We start from the raw sequence: 16,705 nt of genomic DNA, 5'->3' as shown, positions 1-16,705 counted from the left end.
AGACGTTATTGGATATTTTTGGAGCATCATTCTTCGCTGTTGCAGCGGTTGTGCAATTTACAGATTCGAGACGGGTGTTATTTCTTCTGATTAAAATGATCTTGTAGCATATTGTGTACTTCAAACCAATGGGAACGAGGTGTTGTTTGGGTGTTGATGACATTTCATTCAATTGTGTTATAACAAGGTACAGCTCAGAAAAATGTTTCTTCACTGTGGCAGTTCTGCGTTTCTGTACTAAAGTTGATTCAACGATAAAACTACCAAGTTCCAGGAGGACACGGGGCATTCTGGAGGACACCATGGGTGGTTGTGGTTCAGTGGGGGGGAACTTCCTCCAGTGGACAGGCAGCCACCTCCACTGGTGTGTGAATGTGTGTGTGATTGGGTGAATGTGATAATGCAGTGTAAAGCGCTTTGGGCTCTTTTAATGCAGGGCAAAAAAAAAAGCTATACAAGTGTAGTCCATTTGCCATTGCTGTTATTGTCCATCTCGCCACACATGTGCAGACGAACCATTTCCTGTGGTGTGGTACACAGAGACTGAGCATTTTTTTAAAAGTTACCTTTTGCCCCATTTACACGACAACAGAGTTGGGAGTGTTTTTGAAATGTTCCATCTTAGGGAGCGTTTTCAGAAAGCCGCATTTTCAGCGGCTCTGAACATCGTTTTTGTCACAGTTGAGGAAGGCGGAGGACCTAAGAAGCTTCATGACTCATGTTTGTTGTCCATAAAGAAAACTAAACATCCAAAAACCAAGAATGCGCAATAATGCTGCATAAGGAGGAGTCCACCACAAACTCAGGAGCTTGGTCTAAGAAAAACCTGCACTGCCACAGCAGAGGGCAGAAAAGCGAGAGTGCAACATGAACACAGACCGACACTGACTGAGCACAGCAAGGCACGACGGCCAGACGAGGAGACGAGACGCTCAGACAGCCAGAGCACCGACAGAAACAACCCTTATAAGCCCAGAGCACCAGGTGACTGCAATCACACAATCAGGCACAGGTGAACAACATCAGGGCAGAGAACAGCAATCAGACATGAGGAGAGAAAGCCACAGAGCCTGAAACCACAAACACAAGCTGCGTTTCCATTACGCTTCTTTGCAAAATAAAAGTGATGTTTTCCAACAAAGTACGATTGCGATTTGCAGCCGTTTCCACTGAATGGTGTTTCGTGCGTAAGCTGTAAATCTCGTATAATCTCGTCCCTTGAGACTCTGCTAAAAAGAAGATGGAGACACAAAACATTTTACGTCTTACTTGTAAAACTCCACATTTTGCTGTTGTTTACAACCAAGGAGTGTGAAAAGATTTCTGTCACCAAACATACCGCGCTATCTTTACCAGTACTGACTGGTCACATGCAGGGTTGCCAGATCTGACTCAGTTTCCAGTCCAAATGCAACGTGAAACTCGCCCAACTCAACACTCGACTCTTATTTGCAAAACAAACAAAACACGCCAGAACACAACTGCACCAAATAAACGAAGACAAAAAGCAGCACAAACAGGCTTGACACAAACAATGCAATCAGACAAGAGCCAACACAGATTGTCTCCTCAACCACTGGATCATTGCAACTGCAAAAAAGTTATCTAATTCTAACATGAACCAAACATCTAAATCCAGCTTACTGTAATTAAGTTAATAATCATTTTTTTTCCGGCCAGTGTGTTCAAAAGAAGCTCATTGAGGCAGAAACCATCCAATCTGGCAACTCTTGTCACATAACATCATATATCATATGTAAAGCAGAAAAACTGTTACGCCCTGTTCACATTGGGTTCGGTGCAGATTTTCCACACCTCCAGTGGGTCTGCGCTCCGCTGAGGCTCCGGCTGCAGAAACTGCGCTTGCGAGAACAGAAGCTCCGATGGGTTCACGCTCGAGTCAGGAGTTCACGCAAGAACTGCCCCGATAAACAGGAAGTAAAAGTAAACAACAGCCGAATTTGCCAGTTCAATTGCTCTTTCGCATTTTTTGTGCAATTTTGATGTCGTTTGACTTTCCTACAATGAGTAAATACAAAATTGTTCATTCCTCTGATGCGTGTAATGATCAGATTGCAGTTTTTGTTATGGATTTCTGCTAGTAGAATAAAAAAAAAAACAATCTAAAGAAGGTTAAGGCAAAAAAAATGACTAATTTTATTTTTAAATACTTTTTATTTTGAAAGGCATTGTATATACTTTCCTCGACACCCCACTCTCTGTTTGGGTTGATCTGGGAGGGCTGCAGCATGTGCAAAAATAGGATCCTTGCAGATTCTTCCTTAGCACTGCACAGCCTCTGCAGCCGCAACACAACTTCACCGCAACTGCACTGCAACTGCACTGCAACTGCACTGCAACCACACGGTGGCCAGTGTGAGCCAACAATGTTGATTTTAGCACTGATTAATGATATCCCACCTGAGCTGGGAATCTAAAAATGAGCAGATTTATCATTAATCAGTCCATCCTCCATACTGCTTCACCTCGTTCAGGCAGCCAATCACAGCAGACTGTGGAAGGATAGCTCACCAGTTCATCAGAGGGCAAACAGCGAGACAGAAAACCACCCATATTCACACCTCGAGGTAATTTAAGTCGACCAATTAAACTCACATCTATATTTTTGACTTTGAAATTTGCCATCGCCAAACACATTTTCTTGGCCGTGGTCTCCCATTTACTGCTGTTTCTGAAAAAACAACGGGAAACAAACAAAATCCCCGGTAGCATGGGGACGAGGCATACGCAGAGTTTGGTTTATCGGCTTAGTTTGAAGTTTATAGTTTACGGTTTAAAGGTGCTGTAGGCAGGATTCCGCATCTCCGCCATCTTGCTTAGGGTTACCTAAGCAAGATGGCGATTTGACCCATCTAAGATGGCGATTTGAAACCCAGCACTGCCAATCCTGTCCTGTTTTCTCTGACATCACGCCCTTACGCAAGTTAAGCCCCTCCCACAAGAACGTGCGACGAACGCCCCTCGACCAATCACGGTTCGAGCCTCATGGGCTCTTCTGATTGGTCAAAGATACCTGGAGCTGTCGAGATTCCTTTTCAGCTCAGAAGAGAGACAGATGGAAACACTGCGCCCTCTCGGTAGTGCAGTTATGCTACACTCCTAAAGGATTATCAATGGATACTCTAACATTTAATCCAAAGAAAACACAGAAAAATTAGCATTGACTAGCAAAATCCTGCCTACAGCACCTTTAATATCTGTTAGACTGTTCTTATTTTGTCTGTGTGATAACATTGTTTTTAATTTACCTAAATGAAAAAATAGATACAAATTGCAGCAATTACTTGACAGTCTTGTTTTATTTTTTGCAGTGTGTCAGAAAGGATGTCAAAAGCAGTTTCCTTGGTCTGTTATTATTTATAACCTGTTGGACTGCACATGTTTATGACACCTATTAGTTTTTAACTTCAGCTCTCTTACAGATGTCTGAGTGGAATTGCTATCTCTCAAACATTTAATTGGATATGCATTGTATTCATGATATCATTCCTTTGTTTCTTGGTGTGTGTGTGTGTGTGTGTGTGTGTGTGTGTGTGTGTGTGTGTGTGTGTGTGTGTGTGTGTGTGTGTGGATTGATCTGTTCCTCCTCAGATTTCTGTGTATTTCTCTGGTTGTTTAAAATCTGCCGTCTCGAGGGAATGATCGCCTTCTGACCGATTAAGTTTTATGCAAACCAGTCATTTCATGCACGGATCCACTAAAATACAAACGGGCACATTCTGCCAAACTTGGGTCTGGAGTGTCACACACAGCCTAATTCCCGCAGCAGACCGTTTGTTTATTTCTCTCCTACTTGAGCTGTAGCCTGACCAGCCAACCATAATATTTGCCATGTGGCAGTCACAACAGGTTTGATCCTTCATTCGGCCCAGTCCGTGCACATTGAGTTAACAGGTTTCAGCTGCAGTGGGGGCATGTCAACCCAAGAATGCACTAATCAATCATATTTCACTTCAGGCACGCTTGGGCTCAACCACAACCTACCGTCGCCATCCTTCCATAACTCCTACACTTTCTTCCTGTTTGCTTTCGCCGTGTCTCCTGAGCACACAGTGCGGGAAACGCTTAATGAATCAGACAAGCTGTTCACATGGACAATAATGAGCAGGTTTTGGTTGAGGGGAACCACAAATTCTGCTTTCCACTGAAGTACTGGAGCTAGTGTTACAGCGGTAATGAATAGTACCACAGGGATCTCTGTTTAATATACTCTTATTAAAAGGTCAGCGCTGCACCAGACTCGCATACTGTATGAAGAAGTGTTTGGCAAATGCCTGCAACATCATATGTCACTAACTCAACCAACTTAATGTTGATAGTCTGGGGAAAGGTAAAGCAAAAAAAAAAAAAAAAAAAAACTGTTCAGGAATTTCTTTCAACAAACTAAAACGAGGTTAGACAATGTAAACAATGAAATAGCATATCTGCAGCAATAAGCTACTTTGGAAGGCTTTGATGTATTCATGGATAAATTGCCAGATCCCCCGCCCCTCTGCAGCTGCCCTCAGGACAACATCTTAACTGATATAAATCAGCTTTACTGCAACTGGTCAAAATTTCCTTATTCACATCACAGAGCTTTCAAGTGATCATCTATCAGCAAAGCTAATCTATTTTCCTCTCAAAAGGGGCCCTTTTTCATTTCAATTCATGGATCCGCTTAATTTGAGCACGACCTGTTTTAATACAACACGTATTATGTGGAACGGTTGTACCCTTGAGCAATGTACTTTACCTGCGTTTCGGCGGTGCAAAGCTCAGCTCTGCAAACGGGCTCCAGAATTTGTGAGTCACTTGGGATAAAAGTCGGTGCCAAGCGATGAAATAATAACACTGATATTTACATAAGGTCTCGATTCCTCCTGAGTCTTTTATTTCCTACCGAGTGTAATGGTTTTGGGAATAGTGATTGACAATTCATGACAATCATGTTGTTAGCTGTGCTTTTGGCAGACGGTGGGGCACAACCTCGGCTTAGAACCCCCTGTGTAAAGCATAATTAAGTCACAGGGGTAATTGGGTTGTGTCTTGACAGAGGTTCGGGGCATGTCGCTTTGGTGTCACAAGGGCAAGATAAACATCCTCTCTGATCCTATTTCCTAAAAAACAGTTCTAATCACCTCAAGGATGTGGCCTCATACATGAGTTGCCAGGGAAAGTACACGGCGCACAAGGGCCGGGGATGTGGCTGAGACGGGGATGAAAAATGCAATCAGGAAATACTGGAAGGAAGGCAACTGCAGGGAGCGAGTGGCCGGCTAATAATAGAGCCGATAAGAGAGCAGCGCAGCCCAAACAATACACACTCTAACTGCTTTAAATGTGTTCCAGCAGGAAAATGACTTAATCATTTGCTCAAGTCCAGCCATCCCCGTGCGTTCCACGTGCGGATGCAATGAAATATTCCCAACTTTAGCATATTTTGGATATCTTTTTTTTCCACTCCCAAAAATAAAGAGTGGAGAACAAGATTTGAAGATTCACATAACAACTTATTCAGTTTGATTTCACAAACATCAGAGTCGTATTAAATGCCAGAGGGTGACTTCCATGCCACGAGACAAAATTTGTGCTTTGCAGACTGACTAAAGTTAGTCACAATCCTCCAACGCAACTTCCTCCGAAAAATCACAATTTCTTATCTTCTGTAGCGGGCGAGGTCACAAGACTAACAGGAAGGCTTTGTGGTAAATCAGATCTCCTGTTTGCATCAAAACAACCTTTTCCTCCTCATCAAAAACAAGCTGTCGGGCAGCCCAGCCTCCCAAAATGTCCTCAGTAGCAGATGCTTATCCTCAGCCTGTAGAGACGAGACGAGGTAAAAGGAATCACTTCTCCGGATATGTTGAAACAAAACAAGAAGCGCGATGCTGTCGGTGTCAAGGATCTACTTCGACTCCGGTTTTTTGCATGCTGTTGTTTCGATTTCAAACAGAACAGAAAACAACTAAATCTATCTATAATTGAGTAGTTGCTGCAATAGTTTGAAATGTGTGTCTGTGTGTTTTTTTTTAAATCTAAATTCATAAGATCTTTTAGCCCCTGTTGATTTGACTCTGAAAGGACATCAGGGGTTGTGAGCCTCCTGACTGGGATGGAAAGGATCCGTTGACCCTTGAGACAGCTGAGGTACACTGGTAGATCTTTAGCTCCCGTTCTTGGCCAGTCCTTTAGGCCTGAACACAAGGGACCTTTGTGTCTCTCTCTCTCCTTTGGCTGGCAGCTGTGGGCTTAGCACTCATCCATATACACATTTGCACTTTTGAAGAGGTAGGAGCAACACAAGTCTATCATTTTTGCTTTTCTTGCTTTCTAATCTTAGAAATCTTGGAAAGGAGGCAAAAAAGAAAAAAAAAAAGAGGCACAGTCAGAGGAAGTTGATTATTCTGGCTGTGTTTACCTCAGATGTGCTGCTTTCCTTTCCAATGAGCACAAAAAAACTAGAAGACAGAAAGTCAGAAAATGGTGGACAGTAGGACTTAATGAAGAAAAAAAAAAAAAAAAAGCAGAAATCCACCAGACTCACTCAACATCCTATGAGAAAGTGACTTCAAATGCTCGTGGCCATGATGCACATCAAGCCTAAGAAGCATATTTATACTGATAGCTAAAGAAACGTGGTATTGATTTAGAACATGTGGGTATTAACTTAAAGGCTTTTAAGATTTAAGTAGGGGATATAACCACGCTATGGAATATTTTGTTTATATCTTCAATATATTCATGCGGGACCGTGAAGGTATGTTGAATCAGTATGACCAAGCCATTCCAGATGTTGCATTTTAAATCCTGTCATCTCCACTTAGCGTAACAGTCCAGGAACTCCATTTGGAGTAAAAGCCCCTTAAACAAGGTAGTTTAGCAGAGCATTTGGTGGGATCAGCAGTCTTTGATCCACTCTCTTCCTCCTGAGCCGTTGGCTCGCCTGACCTTTTGCAAACCCAATGTGACATCCAACTTTTCAGCTAAGACAATTTGACAAATAAGTGATGACCGCTCACATTTTTAATTTAGCAGTATGATAAAAAATTAATTACGGCCAGCTCAAGACCTTGATTTTTCACAGGTCTCGCTACCTCTCCCACTCGACTTTTTCTCTCAGCAACAAAACTTTGCAGAGCTACAATTACGGACCCTTGGAAAGCATAAATACATTGGCCCGAGGATAATTAGAGTCAACTCAAAATAGGGCTAACCCAAAGAGGTGCTCGCCAAGACAGAAAGCAGAATGACAGGCTCTCAATTAAATGAATTAGGTATGAAGTGCAGGAAAAGCAGCATTTCATAACAAGCATCTGCAAATATAAACTCACGGAAACAAGGATTAATTATTTATGGATTTCAAAGTCAACTTTTTCTCAGAAAGTCCTATTTTCACGCACAATTTCTGCACAACAGCATAAAGAGCTCTTCGAGATATATTGACGCATAAAGCCAAAATAAATTGTGATGAAGCCAGTCGCTATCTGAAATAATCAGAGTTTGTAGACTTTGGATTTGGTTGGACTCAAATACCGCATCGGGTCTCAATCCTGCGAAACAAGCGGACCGACAAAATCCTGCACTCTCTGCTATCCATCTCCCTGGCTGGCTCTCAGACTTTTTCCTGCACCTCACTATTGCTGATCGTTTCCTCCAGTCTGCCACTCCTCCCACTCCTCTTGCTGCCCCATAACTAATCCTTATTATGCCTCTCACATAAACTGCGGGTCTGGCACCAGGCTGCCAGCCACGCAGGCCAACAGGAATATGGTGAGATGGGGGGATTCGACGGGGATCCTTTAAGTTGCAGCAGCCCGAGTGATGCAAAAGATGCTCCACAAACCCTGTTTCCTTCTTTCATTTGGGACTACTTCCATTATATTTCTCTGTCATCCCCTACTCAGCATAATAACTCCTGAAAGGTAGATAACTATTAATAGAGTTCGCACGGCACTGCAGTCATATGGATTGCCCCGCAGCGCTGTGACTAAGTAGAACTGATGTCTCCTGTGACAAGCGCTCGTGTTGCTGTCATCCAGGACGTGCAGACACTCTGCATACATTACTGGCTGCTGGCTTCCCCCTCTCCGTCCCCCCCCCCCCCCCCCCCTCCACCCCCCTTTTGGATGGCACCACAGCTGTCCCAAAGTGAATCCCAAATGAGAGGATCTGTCAGGGTTTGTTTGCTGCAGGCCTTGATTTGATGCTATTACTCTGCAGATGGAGAGACTGGCTCGGTCTGCGGGAGCCGAGAGCTGCTGGTGGACAACACTCGCCTCGGGCCTGGCCTGGTGGCACCCAAGCATAGTTTGAACAAACAGAGAGCCGAAACCTATAAGAGAGTGAAAAACTGTTTTTACTTTCTCAGTGTCTCCCCGCTCTGATTCCTCAACACACCCTCGTGTTTGTGTTACAGAGGCCAAATGACTAAATCTTTCTCATATCTTTCTCTCGCATTCCCCCTTCAGCCAGATGTTCCTCATTCATTTTTCTCAGACGCAGCTGCAAGTGTAAATAATCCATGATTTTTCCCGCTGGATGTGTGGATTGGGGCATATTGTGTGTCTGTTTAAGTAAGCAGCCTCTTCTTTTTGGCACCGGGGGTGTCGACCTGTTTATGACTTTAAAGCAGTGCGAGCTTTGCATCGGGTCTGAAGGCGACAGATGAGGTCAATCCCCTCCGCAGCACCTTACCACAGGTTATCTAACGCGAGCAGGGAGATAGCATCTAAACTGAAACTGCTCGGCTATCTGTTCCAGGTCAAGGCAGATTTCCTTCTGTATCACCCATCTTCTTTAAGCGCCCTCCCCAAAGCGTCTCTTTCTTCTCTGTGGCAACCATCAACTGCACCAACCAAGAGAAAGACTGACAGCCGACCCGCTGAGGAGGTGTGCTGGCAAGTCGACCAGAACAATAACAAAACTGGAGTCAAAGGCAGAAAGGGGAAGAGGACAGACCCTAATAATGGCCGGGCCGTGGCTTGACATGCTATGAAAAGTGACAGTGGACGAGTCATCCATTATTTATAGCAGTGCATTGCTGGGTTATTTATTTTTTTCAGCGGCATGAGCAGCAAGGGATCATGGCACAAAACAAGCAGCCAGTCGCGGCCTATTCATGTGATTGTCAGCGGACGGCGAGGCGAGCCCGGTGGTGAAAGAAGCTGTGACTGTAGTCGTGGCCTGGTGTGGACGCCGCGTCCAAGACGGGATTCACCTTGACTGCTGCTGACTCCGGTTCTGTCACTCTCGTCGTCTCTCTCCTTCGCGTCATCGCCGTGTGCGGTGAGTGTCATCTGAGGATGGTTCAAAACAAGATGTTTGTTTACCTTTCGCTTGTGCTCTTAATGATGTGATGAGGCTGCACCTGCTGCATTAATAAAGGCACCATGGCTGAAGAGAATCATGCTCATCAGATTGCTATTGAGCTAACTGCATTAACATGAGTGTGCTGGAAGTCTAATGTGCTCGTTGCTTACTAAGTATTTTATTTCATAACACACTCCTGCATTGCACTGCGCGAGGACTCATTGAGGAATAGTCTCCAAACACAATCATGGACTGTTGATACAGCCAACGATCAACTGACACATTCATCAGTGAATGGCAGAATTGCTGATCTCGGTGCGAGACTGCAGTAGCTAAATCTATGCGTATGGATCGGCAGAAGTGTTCAATTTTTCTGTCCCGGCGAGTGGATCGCTATCGTCGTCTGAGATATTTATCGTAGCTGAGCCGAGCAGTATGTGTCTGGACCCGGGCCTCGTATAGCGGAGATGCCGCGGACGCCATCAGGGCTTTTCTGGCACACAAGAACGCGCTGTGACATCAGGAACAGATGTTGCACATGGTGAGGCCCATCAAGGGACAACAACTCTGCATCAGTGCATGAATATTTCAGACAGCTTACTGCTGTACTTATCAGTGAAGACACAGTCAGCTTGGCCAAGGACCCAGCCAGTCTGATCTTAAAATTTTAAGAGGGTGTGATCACTTTATTGATCAAATTGTTGGAAATGCACAGTGGGGAGATGAAGTGCTTGCTTGCAAAAAGACGAAGATGAAGCTGTACACATTTTTTTTCTGTACGGTATTTTTATGGGACGATAACAAAACTCTGCCGGAGCTCCAACCCTGAGAATTCCTTGTCAAAGCTTTATTCTTTATTTATCCAGTGTAACGTCAGACTGCGGATCGTTTCAAATATATTTGTAGAAAAAAGAGGTCAATAGCCACATTCCTGTAATCCACACCCTTTTCTAAGCACAGCTTGAACCAGCAGCCTCAACCTCTCCTTGACCCCTGAGGAAAAGAATCCCTCACCCTGATCCCCAGAGAGACTTTTATTACAGACAAAAACAGAATCCATGGGTGGCCAGAGTTATATTCTGATATTAGGGCAGAGGACATGGATTTGATTCCAGCCGGGAAGCAGTCCTGCAGGCTGTCAGGAGCCCCGGGACCACGCCGGGCTTTAATGGCTCTCCTCCTGCTCGTCAATCACACATAAAGAAAATGCTTAATTGCAAGTTTCAAACCAGTGCGGCGGACTTACGTCATATTATTGGAATGGGAGAGGAGACAGGTTTTGAATTGCTCACGCACTGGGCAGATGGATACCACCGCCTAGCAAAGGTATATGTCCTTATGAGTTATGAGCTTGTAGCGGCGTTCAGAGTTATGGTTGACACAGATCAGCTCAACATTCAATATCACAATTACAGTAAAAGCTGGTGTAATGTTTCTCATATGGATAGTAGCATAAACCTTGGACCCCTCCAGAAACCGAATCACTGCGAGATGGACGTGCACGACAGTATATAGAGCAGGATGTTAATGAGTTAAGCAGACTATATTTCAAGTCCCACGACTCCATTAAAAAGAAATAATGGGTGCGTGTTTCAACCGGTAGCGTGTAACTATAACGATACTACCTTTAGCAGTAATGCCTCGGTAAATAAATTATTATGAAATTATTTATGCAGTTGTTACAGTTTATATGATGTTGTTAATTAATGCATTAATTCTCCATTCACACAACATTTTCAAGTGGAAACAGGAAAGTTTTGTTCATTTTGGGTGTCTGTTGACGGTGCATATGGTCAAATTTTGAAAATGACTTGCAAGTTGAAAATTTTCTAAAGTGCTCCGACTGCGGCTCCATGGACACGGGGAAAAACACAAGGTTTTGAAAATGCTGCTACTGCTCATGTGCACCAAGGTTGTGCTAAATGGTTCTTCTGCACATGAGTGAGTCGATGGACAATAACAAGAGTGGCAGCCTCCAGAGTGGCACGACTCCCAGTCCATGTCCGGCAGTTTAGAGTTGACAGCCACCATAACAGTAACCCAACTTAGTCGTCTATCCATTTAATTGTTGATGACTTATTGTGGGATTTTATTAAAAAAAACAAGCACCTAAACCGGCACTAGTGGTCCAATAGTTTTTCGCGTTTCTACAGACATCGTTTTCTAAACATTGCCATGTAAACGCAAAACTTTGCTGAATCAACATGTTTTCACTTGAAAATTGTCGTCCCTCCCTTTCCTGCACCCGTGTCTCCTTTTTGATTTTGAGCATTAACCTCAACCCCACGCCCCCTAAACAAACATTATCTCCTCGTAGTGAGACCCGCTGCCGTCTGCGTGTTTCCCAGCTGCCATTTGTTAACTAACCTGTTTCTTTCGGGAAGCGTTGTTATGCTGAATTCTACATGACTGCTGAAAATTGCATCTGCTTTCAGGGAGCTCGGGCAATGGAGCACTTGAAGTTAAAATTTCAGACTTTAATGGGGTCTAATTAACTCAAACAGATCAAAATAACACACAAGCTGATTTAAATTCAGCTGAGCGAATCAGTCTGACCCTCACGGTGCTGCCAGCTCCGCTAATGTATCAGAGCAATACTACAATAATACAGCAAAGTGCAGATTATTAAGGCTTCATCATTGAGAGACAGTGAAAGGTAGTTACTTCCCACTTAACTAGTTACTGTTTGTTTTCGGTAAGTAGTTAGTAACTCCACTACTTTTTAAAGAAGCTGCTAGTATTTGTATTGAAGTACGGCTTGCAGTGGCTTCGCAGAAAAGATGCATTCTCTCAAATTTTCATTAAAAAAAATGTTTTAAAACTAGGATTTTACTTCATGAACTACTTAGTTTAGTTTTCTCACTAAATATTACATCCTGCAAAAGCAACCAAAGGGGATATTCCACTTCCAGCGTCTGCTGAACTGCCCGTACTTTTGAAAGAGAAATGTCTTCTTTTTCTGTGGCGGTGGTAATAATGAGGTTGATTTTATTCATTTAATATTCATTCAAACTAAACACATGGTTCGTGTCAGCATGAATACATTTTCCCCCCACTTGAACGTTATCCACTTTGCAGCCAGACAAAAGAGAAAGCAAGCGATTGTAATTTTGAGGCGCTGGATGCCGTTCACCGTGACTGACATCTCTTTTTTAATTGACCTCGGGTCAAATAGGGATTGGGATAATATTTTGTTAAATTATTCTCATTTTCCCCGTGAATCACATTTCCATATATCTCCACTTCATGCTTTATTTATCACCTCGGTACAATTACCATGCAAACGATGTCTTAACTGTCACCCCTTTCTCCCTCTGAACAGTTTAGTAAATATCAAACCATATTTATTATTAATAAACCCACAGCTGAAAACCCCCTTTTTATCTATAAATTATTCACACGCTGAAAAGCTTGGGGAGTACGGGCGCCCTCCATTTTGATGCCACTGAGGCCAGTATAATTAAGACTACTGGCTCGAAGTGGTGCTGATGCCTGCATCATCTGTTTTACCCTCGTCTGTCCGTCCATCTGCGGCAGCCATAGGAGATCATGCATTTCAATCACAGCGCCAGACCCGCTGACAGACTTTACACAATGGATGCTGATTTTATTACCGGAGCACAACTGGTGGAGGCACCCCGCCGTTTTACCGCTCACCCGGCCCGTGCCTTCAGTCACTCACGTGCGCAACATAAACACACCCATTAAAAAAAACAAGAGGAAAAAAAATGTATAGATGATTGGTTTCTTTTGAAGACAGGTTTGAATATTCATACATGAATATCAAACCTATATAGTACTTTGATATGAGTAAAAACAACAAACAAGTAGCCTATCTGTTCCTACACACACACACACACACACACACACACACGCGCGCGCTCGTTTACCCATGTGCTCAGTCACACTAACCTGGGTTGGCTTCCCAGCTGTGCAAGCTGTTTCTTCCATCAACATGTGTTTACTGGCAGGGGACCCTTATGTTTGCATTACGGGGAGGCAATAAACAGGAAGGCCGGCCCCAGGGTTCGAAAACTACTGTTTGGGGGGGGGAGGAAACTCTCATGTGGGGTGAACCCTAATCACTGTGTGGTTGGCTGTTTAATTAAATGCAGGCCAAACAAATGGAAAAAAAATAAATAAGACTGGCATTTTTTTTTCTTTCCAGTTTGATGTTTTTCTGGAGTTCACACATGCCGAGGTCCTTAGTGTCCAAGTCTACACACTTTGATGAATTTTTCACAGTTTTCTGAAGCTCTAACCACCTGGACAAGTTAACAGAGCATATGTGTGTGTGATGTGTGTGTGGAGTGTGTGTGTGTGTGTGGGGGGGGGGGGGGGGTGTTAGCAGGGTTTCACAAGCCACAATATACAAGACTGATTAACCAGATGAGTGTGAGGCCTATTATTTCGGTTAATCAATACATCCCTGAATAACTAATCAACAGGATCAAAGAACAGGCTTCCAAACAGCCACGGGCAAGTGATTGACTGCAGTGTTTTCATCTCGGAGCAAAAGTTTCAGCTTTTGTTGAAGCACCACAAAGATTTTTTATTTTGCTCATTGGATTGCTGGCTGTGGCAGAAAGGAGTAATTAACTGAACAAACTTGTATGACCCCGCTGGTAATACAGAAGAGTCTTACAGTGGAGTTGAAGCTAAAGCTGAGTAAACATAAACTTCATGAACAAAAGCTTGGAGGCGTTCCGAATCAAATGATGTTGAGTTAATATGTTAAACCATCTTCAGTTGATTTGGCGCTAATAGAAGTGCTCTCACCGAGTTCGTCTTAATTAATTTTCCAAATCTGTTGGGAAATGAAGAGAGGGTAATTGATCAGATACGAAAATCAATTTACAATTGATAAAAGGGATGGTTTGTTGAGTGTCTGCACAGTTAACTCCAAACCTACGTCGGTAATCTGGTTACAGGCATTTTCAATAAAATATCTGCTTGTTAGCCTTCTTATTGAATATGGTGTTTTTGAATGAACTGTAATGAAATGATATGATCATCCGTTTGACAAATTGAAAACCAGGAAAAACTTGAGCTACAGTCACCTGAAATGTCATTTCAATGTAAGATAACATCGCTGTAGGACAGGGTTGTCAAACATAAGGACAGTGGACCAAAACCAGCCTACAAGAGGCTCTAATCTAAGCAAATTGTAAAATTTTCAAAGAAAACATCATTTTTTTCCCCCCATAAGTACTAGAGACAACACCACATGAGACCCGAGCTGAGACATGGGTGATGTTGATTGAAAGCTATACCACGTTGTTTCCAGACTGGAATTCATTGAAGCCATGCTCTCGAGGTGAGTCTGTGAAAACATGCATAATGCAATAGCTACGCAAGTTTTTGGGACGTTTCACTATATATTTTGCAACAGAAAGTGTCGATAAAATTTCTTAATGTTGATATCATCCTCATATTTAGACTATAGACATTTATCATTGCTTATGCAATTCTCAAGAAAAACTTTTATAAGTTTTTATGGCACTAATTTCCTGGTCCAAGCCATCAAAGATTAAATTGGTCTGTATGTGTCTCCTGAATGTGTCTGACACCCCTGCTGTAGGATATTAGTTTATTTGTAATAATACTCAGAAACAACTAATCCCCAGATTACGACATTTTCTGACAAAAACCACACAACAATGTCTCCCCAGCATATTTCTAGATGAGCACAGTCACACTCCAGAGTCGGTCCACGCCAAAAATGTTGGGGCAGTCATTTAACTGAGGAGAAGTGTTTTAAACACCCTCCTCGTGACGCCCACTCAGCCAATGGGAGCCCCTCGGAGGCGGGGGGCGCAGGGCCCCCCCTCGAGCATCGGAGGCTGAGGGGCTCCTCCGACTCAGCTCCTGCCAGATTTGGTGAGTCCCCCCACCGGATGACTGTCAGTGCGCATTTCCAGCTGACAAGGCGGAGTAAAGAAGAAGAAGAAGAAGAAGAAGAAGAAGAAGTGAGCGGAGGAGAGCGGCCGGGGAAGAGTGCGCGTGAGAGGAGGGAGTGTGAGCAGAGCGGAGAGACGGCGAGACGCACCTTCACCGGGGTGATCACTGCATGCGCACCGTGCACGCCGAGGAGGGGAGACCGCTTTCCGGCGCAGCCTGTTCCCGCAGGTTCAAAAGTGGAGTGTGGATCGAGCCCGCCGACTGAAGCGCGGAGGATTCACTGGCGGACTGTTAGGGCGCACAGTGGATGATAACAATATTAACAATAACAATAAGAACTGTGCCAGAGCGGCAGGGAGCGGACACTGGGAAAAGAAGCTGGCGCAAAGGAGAAAGTTACCAACTGTGGAGATGTATTGTTAACTGAGAGTTCCCAAGCTGTGCGGACCTTTCAGAGTCATTTCTCTACACTGGATGTTATTAGATGCGAATCTCAGCGCGCTTGTCCGTCCGGTGATCATCCTGGTGCCGCGGTGGACCGTAACCAGCTCGGTCTCGTAGACGGAGCGAGAGTCTTTCCACGCAACGCAATCAGCGGCCAGAGCTCCTAAAATGTCTTCGCTATACCTCATCTTTTGCCTTATGGTCACAGGTAAGACGTGCTTTTTTTTAATTCGTGGCTTATCGTGCAGGTCTCCAGTGATGGAGAGGAGGATGGAGCGCGGCGCTCCGTGCGGGCGCGCTGCGTCAAGCCGCTCAGAGCGCAGGCTTCAGTGGGACAAGTGATCTGCTGCAATGCTACATTTCACTCTTCTTATTTTCCTGCGAGTGTTTTATTAGTTTTTGAGAGAGCGGCACCACGAGGAGCCATTCACTGTGCGCAAGTGGTCCTGGGTGAATACCGGATAACTGCGTAATTTGGATTTGCCTCAATTCTTTCTGATCTGTGCAAAAAAAAAAAATATATCAGGCGGTCTTTAGAGGCGATCTCTCCGCACATATCGCTCCAGGGCGCACGGATGGAAAGTTTAACTGCACGATTCGAAATCTCAGCAACTCGTTGCGCCATACCGCGTCGTTCCCCCGTGCGCGTGTCCATTCATGACATTTCTCCTCGTGTTTTTAACGGAGGATGAGTCCCCGGTTATGGATGTGAATGGATGAGAGCGACGCAGCCGCAAGTTGGAGCAGCTCAGAGAAGGTGGCAGCTCCGCGTGCTCTCTCCTCAAGTTACTCTCTCCTCACGTGTTTTTATTCTCTTATTCCAACAAAAAAATCTAAAACAGAGTGTGTTGCTGCTGTTGCGAGACGGGGATGTGGAGTTTTTAGTGTTTTCCCCCCTTGAGACGTGCTTACAGACAAAAAAGGTGCGTGGATCCACGCATGGATCCCGGTGAGGCGCGCGCTCTCTGGCACATGCCTTTGAGCTGGAGCAGAGTGAGAGGACTGAGGAGAAGTGAATGAGTGAGAAAGAGAAATTGCGAGAGGGGAA

At 44.3% G+C, this 16,705-nt stretch overlaps 1 protein-coding gene and 1 long non-coding RNA gene across 6 annotated transcripts in view; one reads left to right on the top strand and one right to left on the bottom strand.

Moving 5' to 3' along the window:
• LOC115396209 (uncharacterized) overlaps positions 1-16,705 on the bottom strand; it is a 70,696-nt gene that overhangs the window by 24,257 nt on the left and 29,734 nt on the right. For both annotated transcript variants that reach the window (XR_003932362.1, XR_003932361.1), the window contains one exon: positions 9,221-9,299. This is a non-coding gene — a long non-coding RNA (uncharacterized LOC115396209). The remainder of the gene's footprint in view (positions 1-9,220; positions 9,300-16,705) is intronic.
• kirrel3l (kirre like nephrin family adhesion molecule 3, like) overlaps positions 15,231-16,705 on the top strand; it is a 33,812-nt gene continuing 32,337 nt past the window's right edge. For 2 of the 4 annotated variants that reach the window (XM_030101929.1, XM_030101932.1), the window contains exon 1: positions 15,233-15,865. In XM_030101929.1, the coding sequence (XP_029957789.1) occupies positions 15,826-15,865 (40 nt within the window). In that variant the 5' untranslated portion in view covers positions 15,233-15,825. Of the gene's footprint in view, positions 15,866-16,705 lie in introns of all 4 variants that reach the window. The other 2 variants (XM_030101928.1, XM_030101931.1) reach the window with 2 other exon arrangements.

The sequence above is a fragment of the Salarias fasciatus genome, chromosome 11 (assembly GCF_902148845.1).
Source record: "Salarias fasciatus chromosome 11, fSalaFa1.1, whole genome shotgun sequence".
Taxonomy (NCBI): domain Eukaryota; kingdom Metazoa; phylum Chordata; class Actinopteri; order Blenniiformes; family Blenniidae; genus Salarias; species Salarias fasciatus.
Note: the sequence above shows the minus strand (reverse complement) of the source record. Positions and strands in the feature narration are given on the sequence as shown.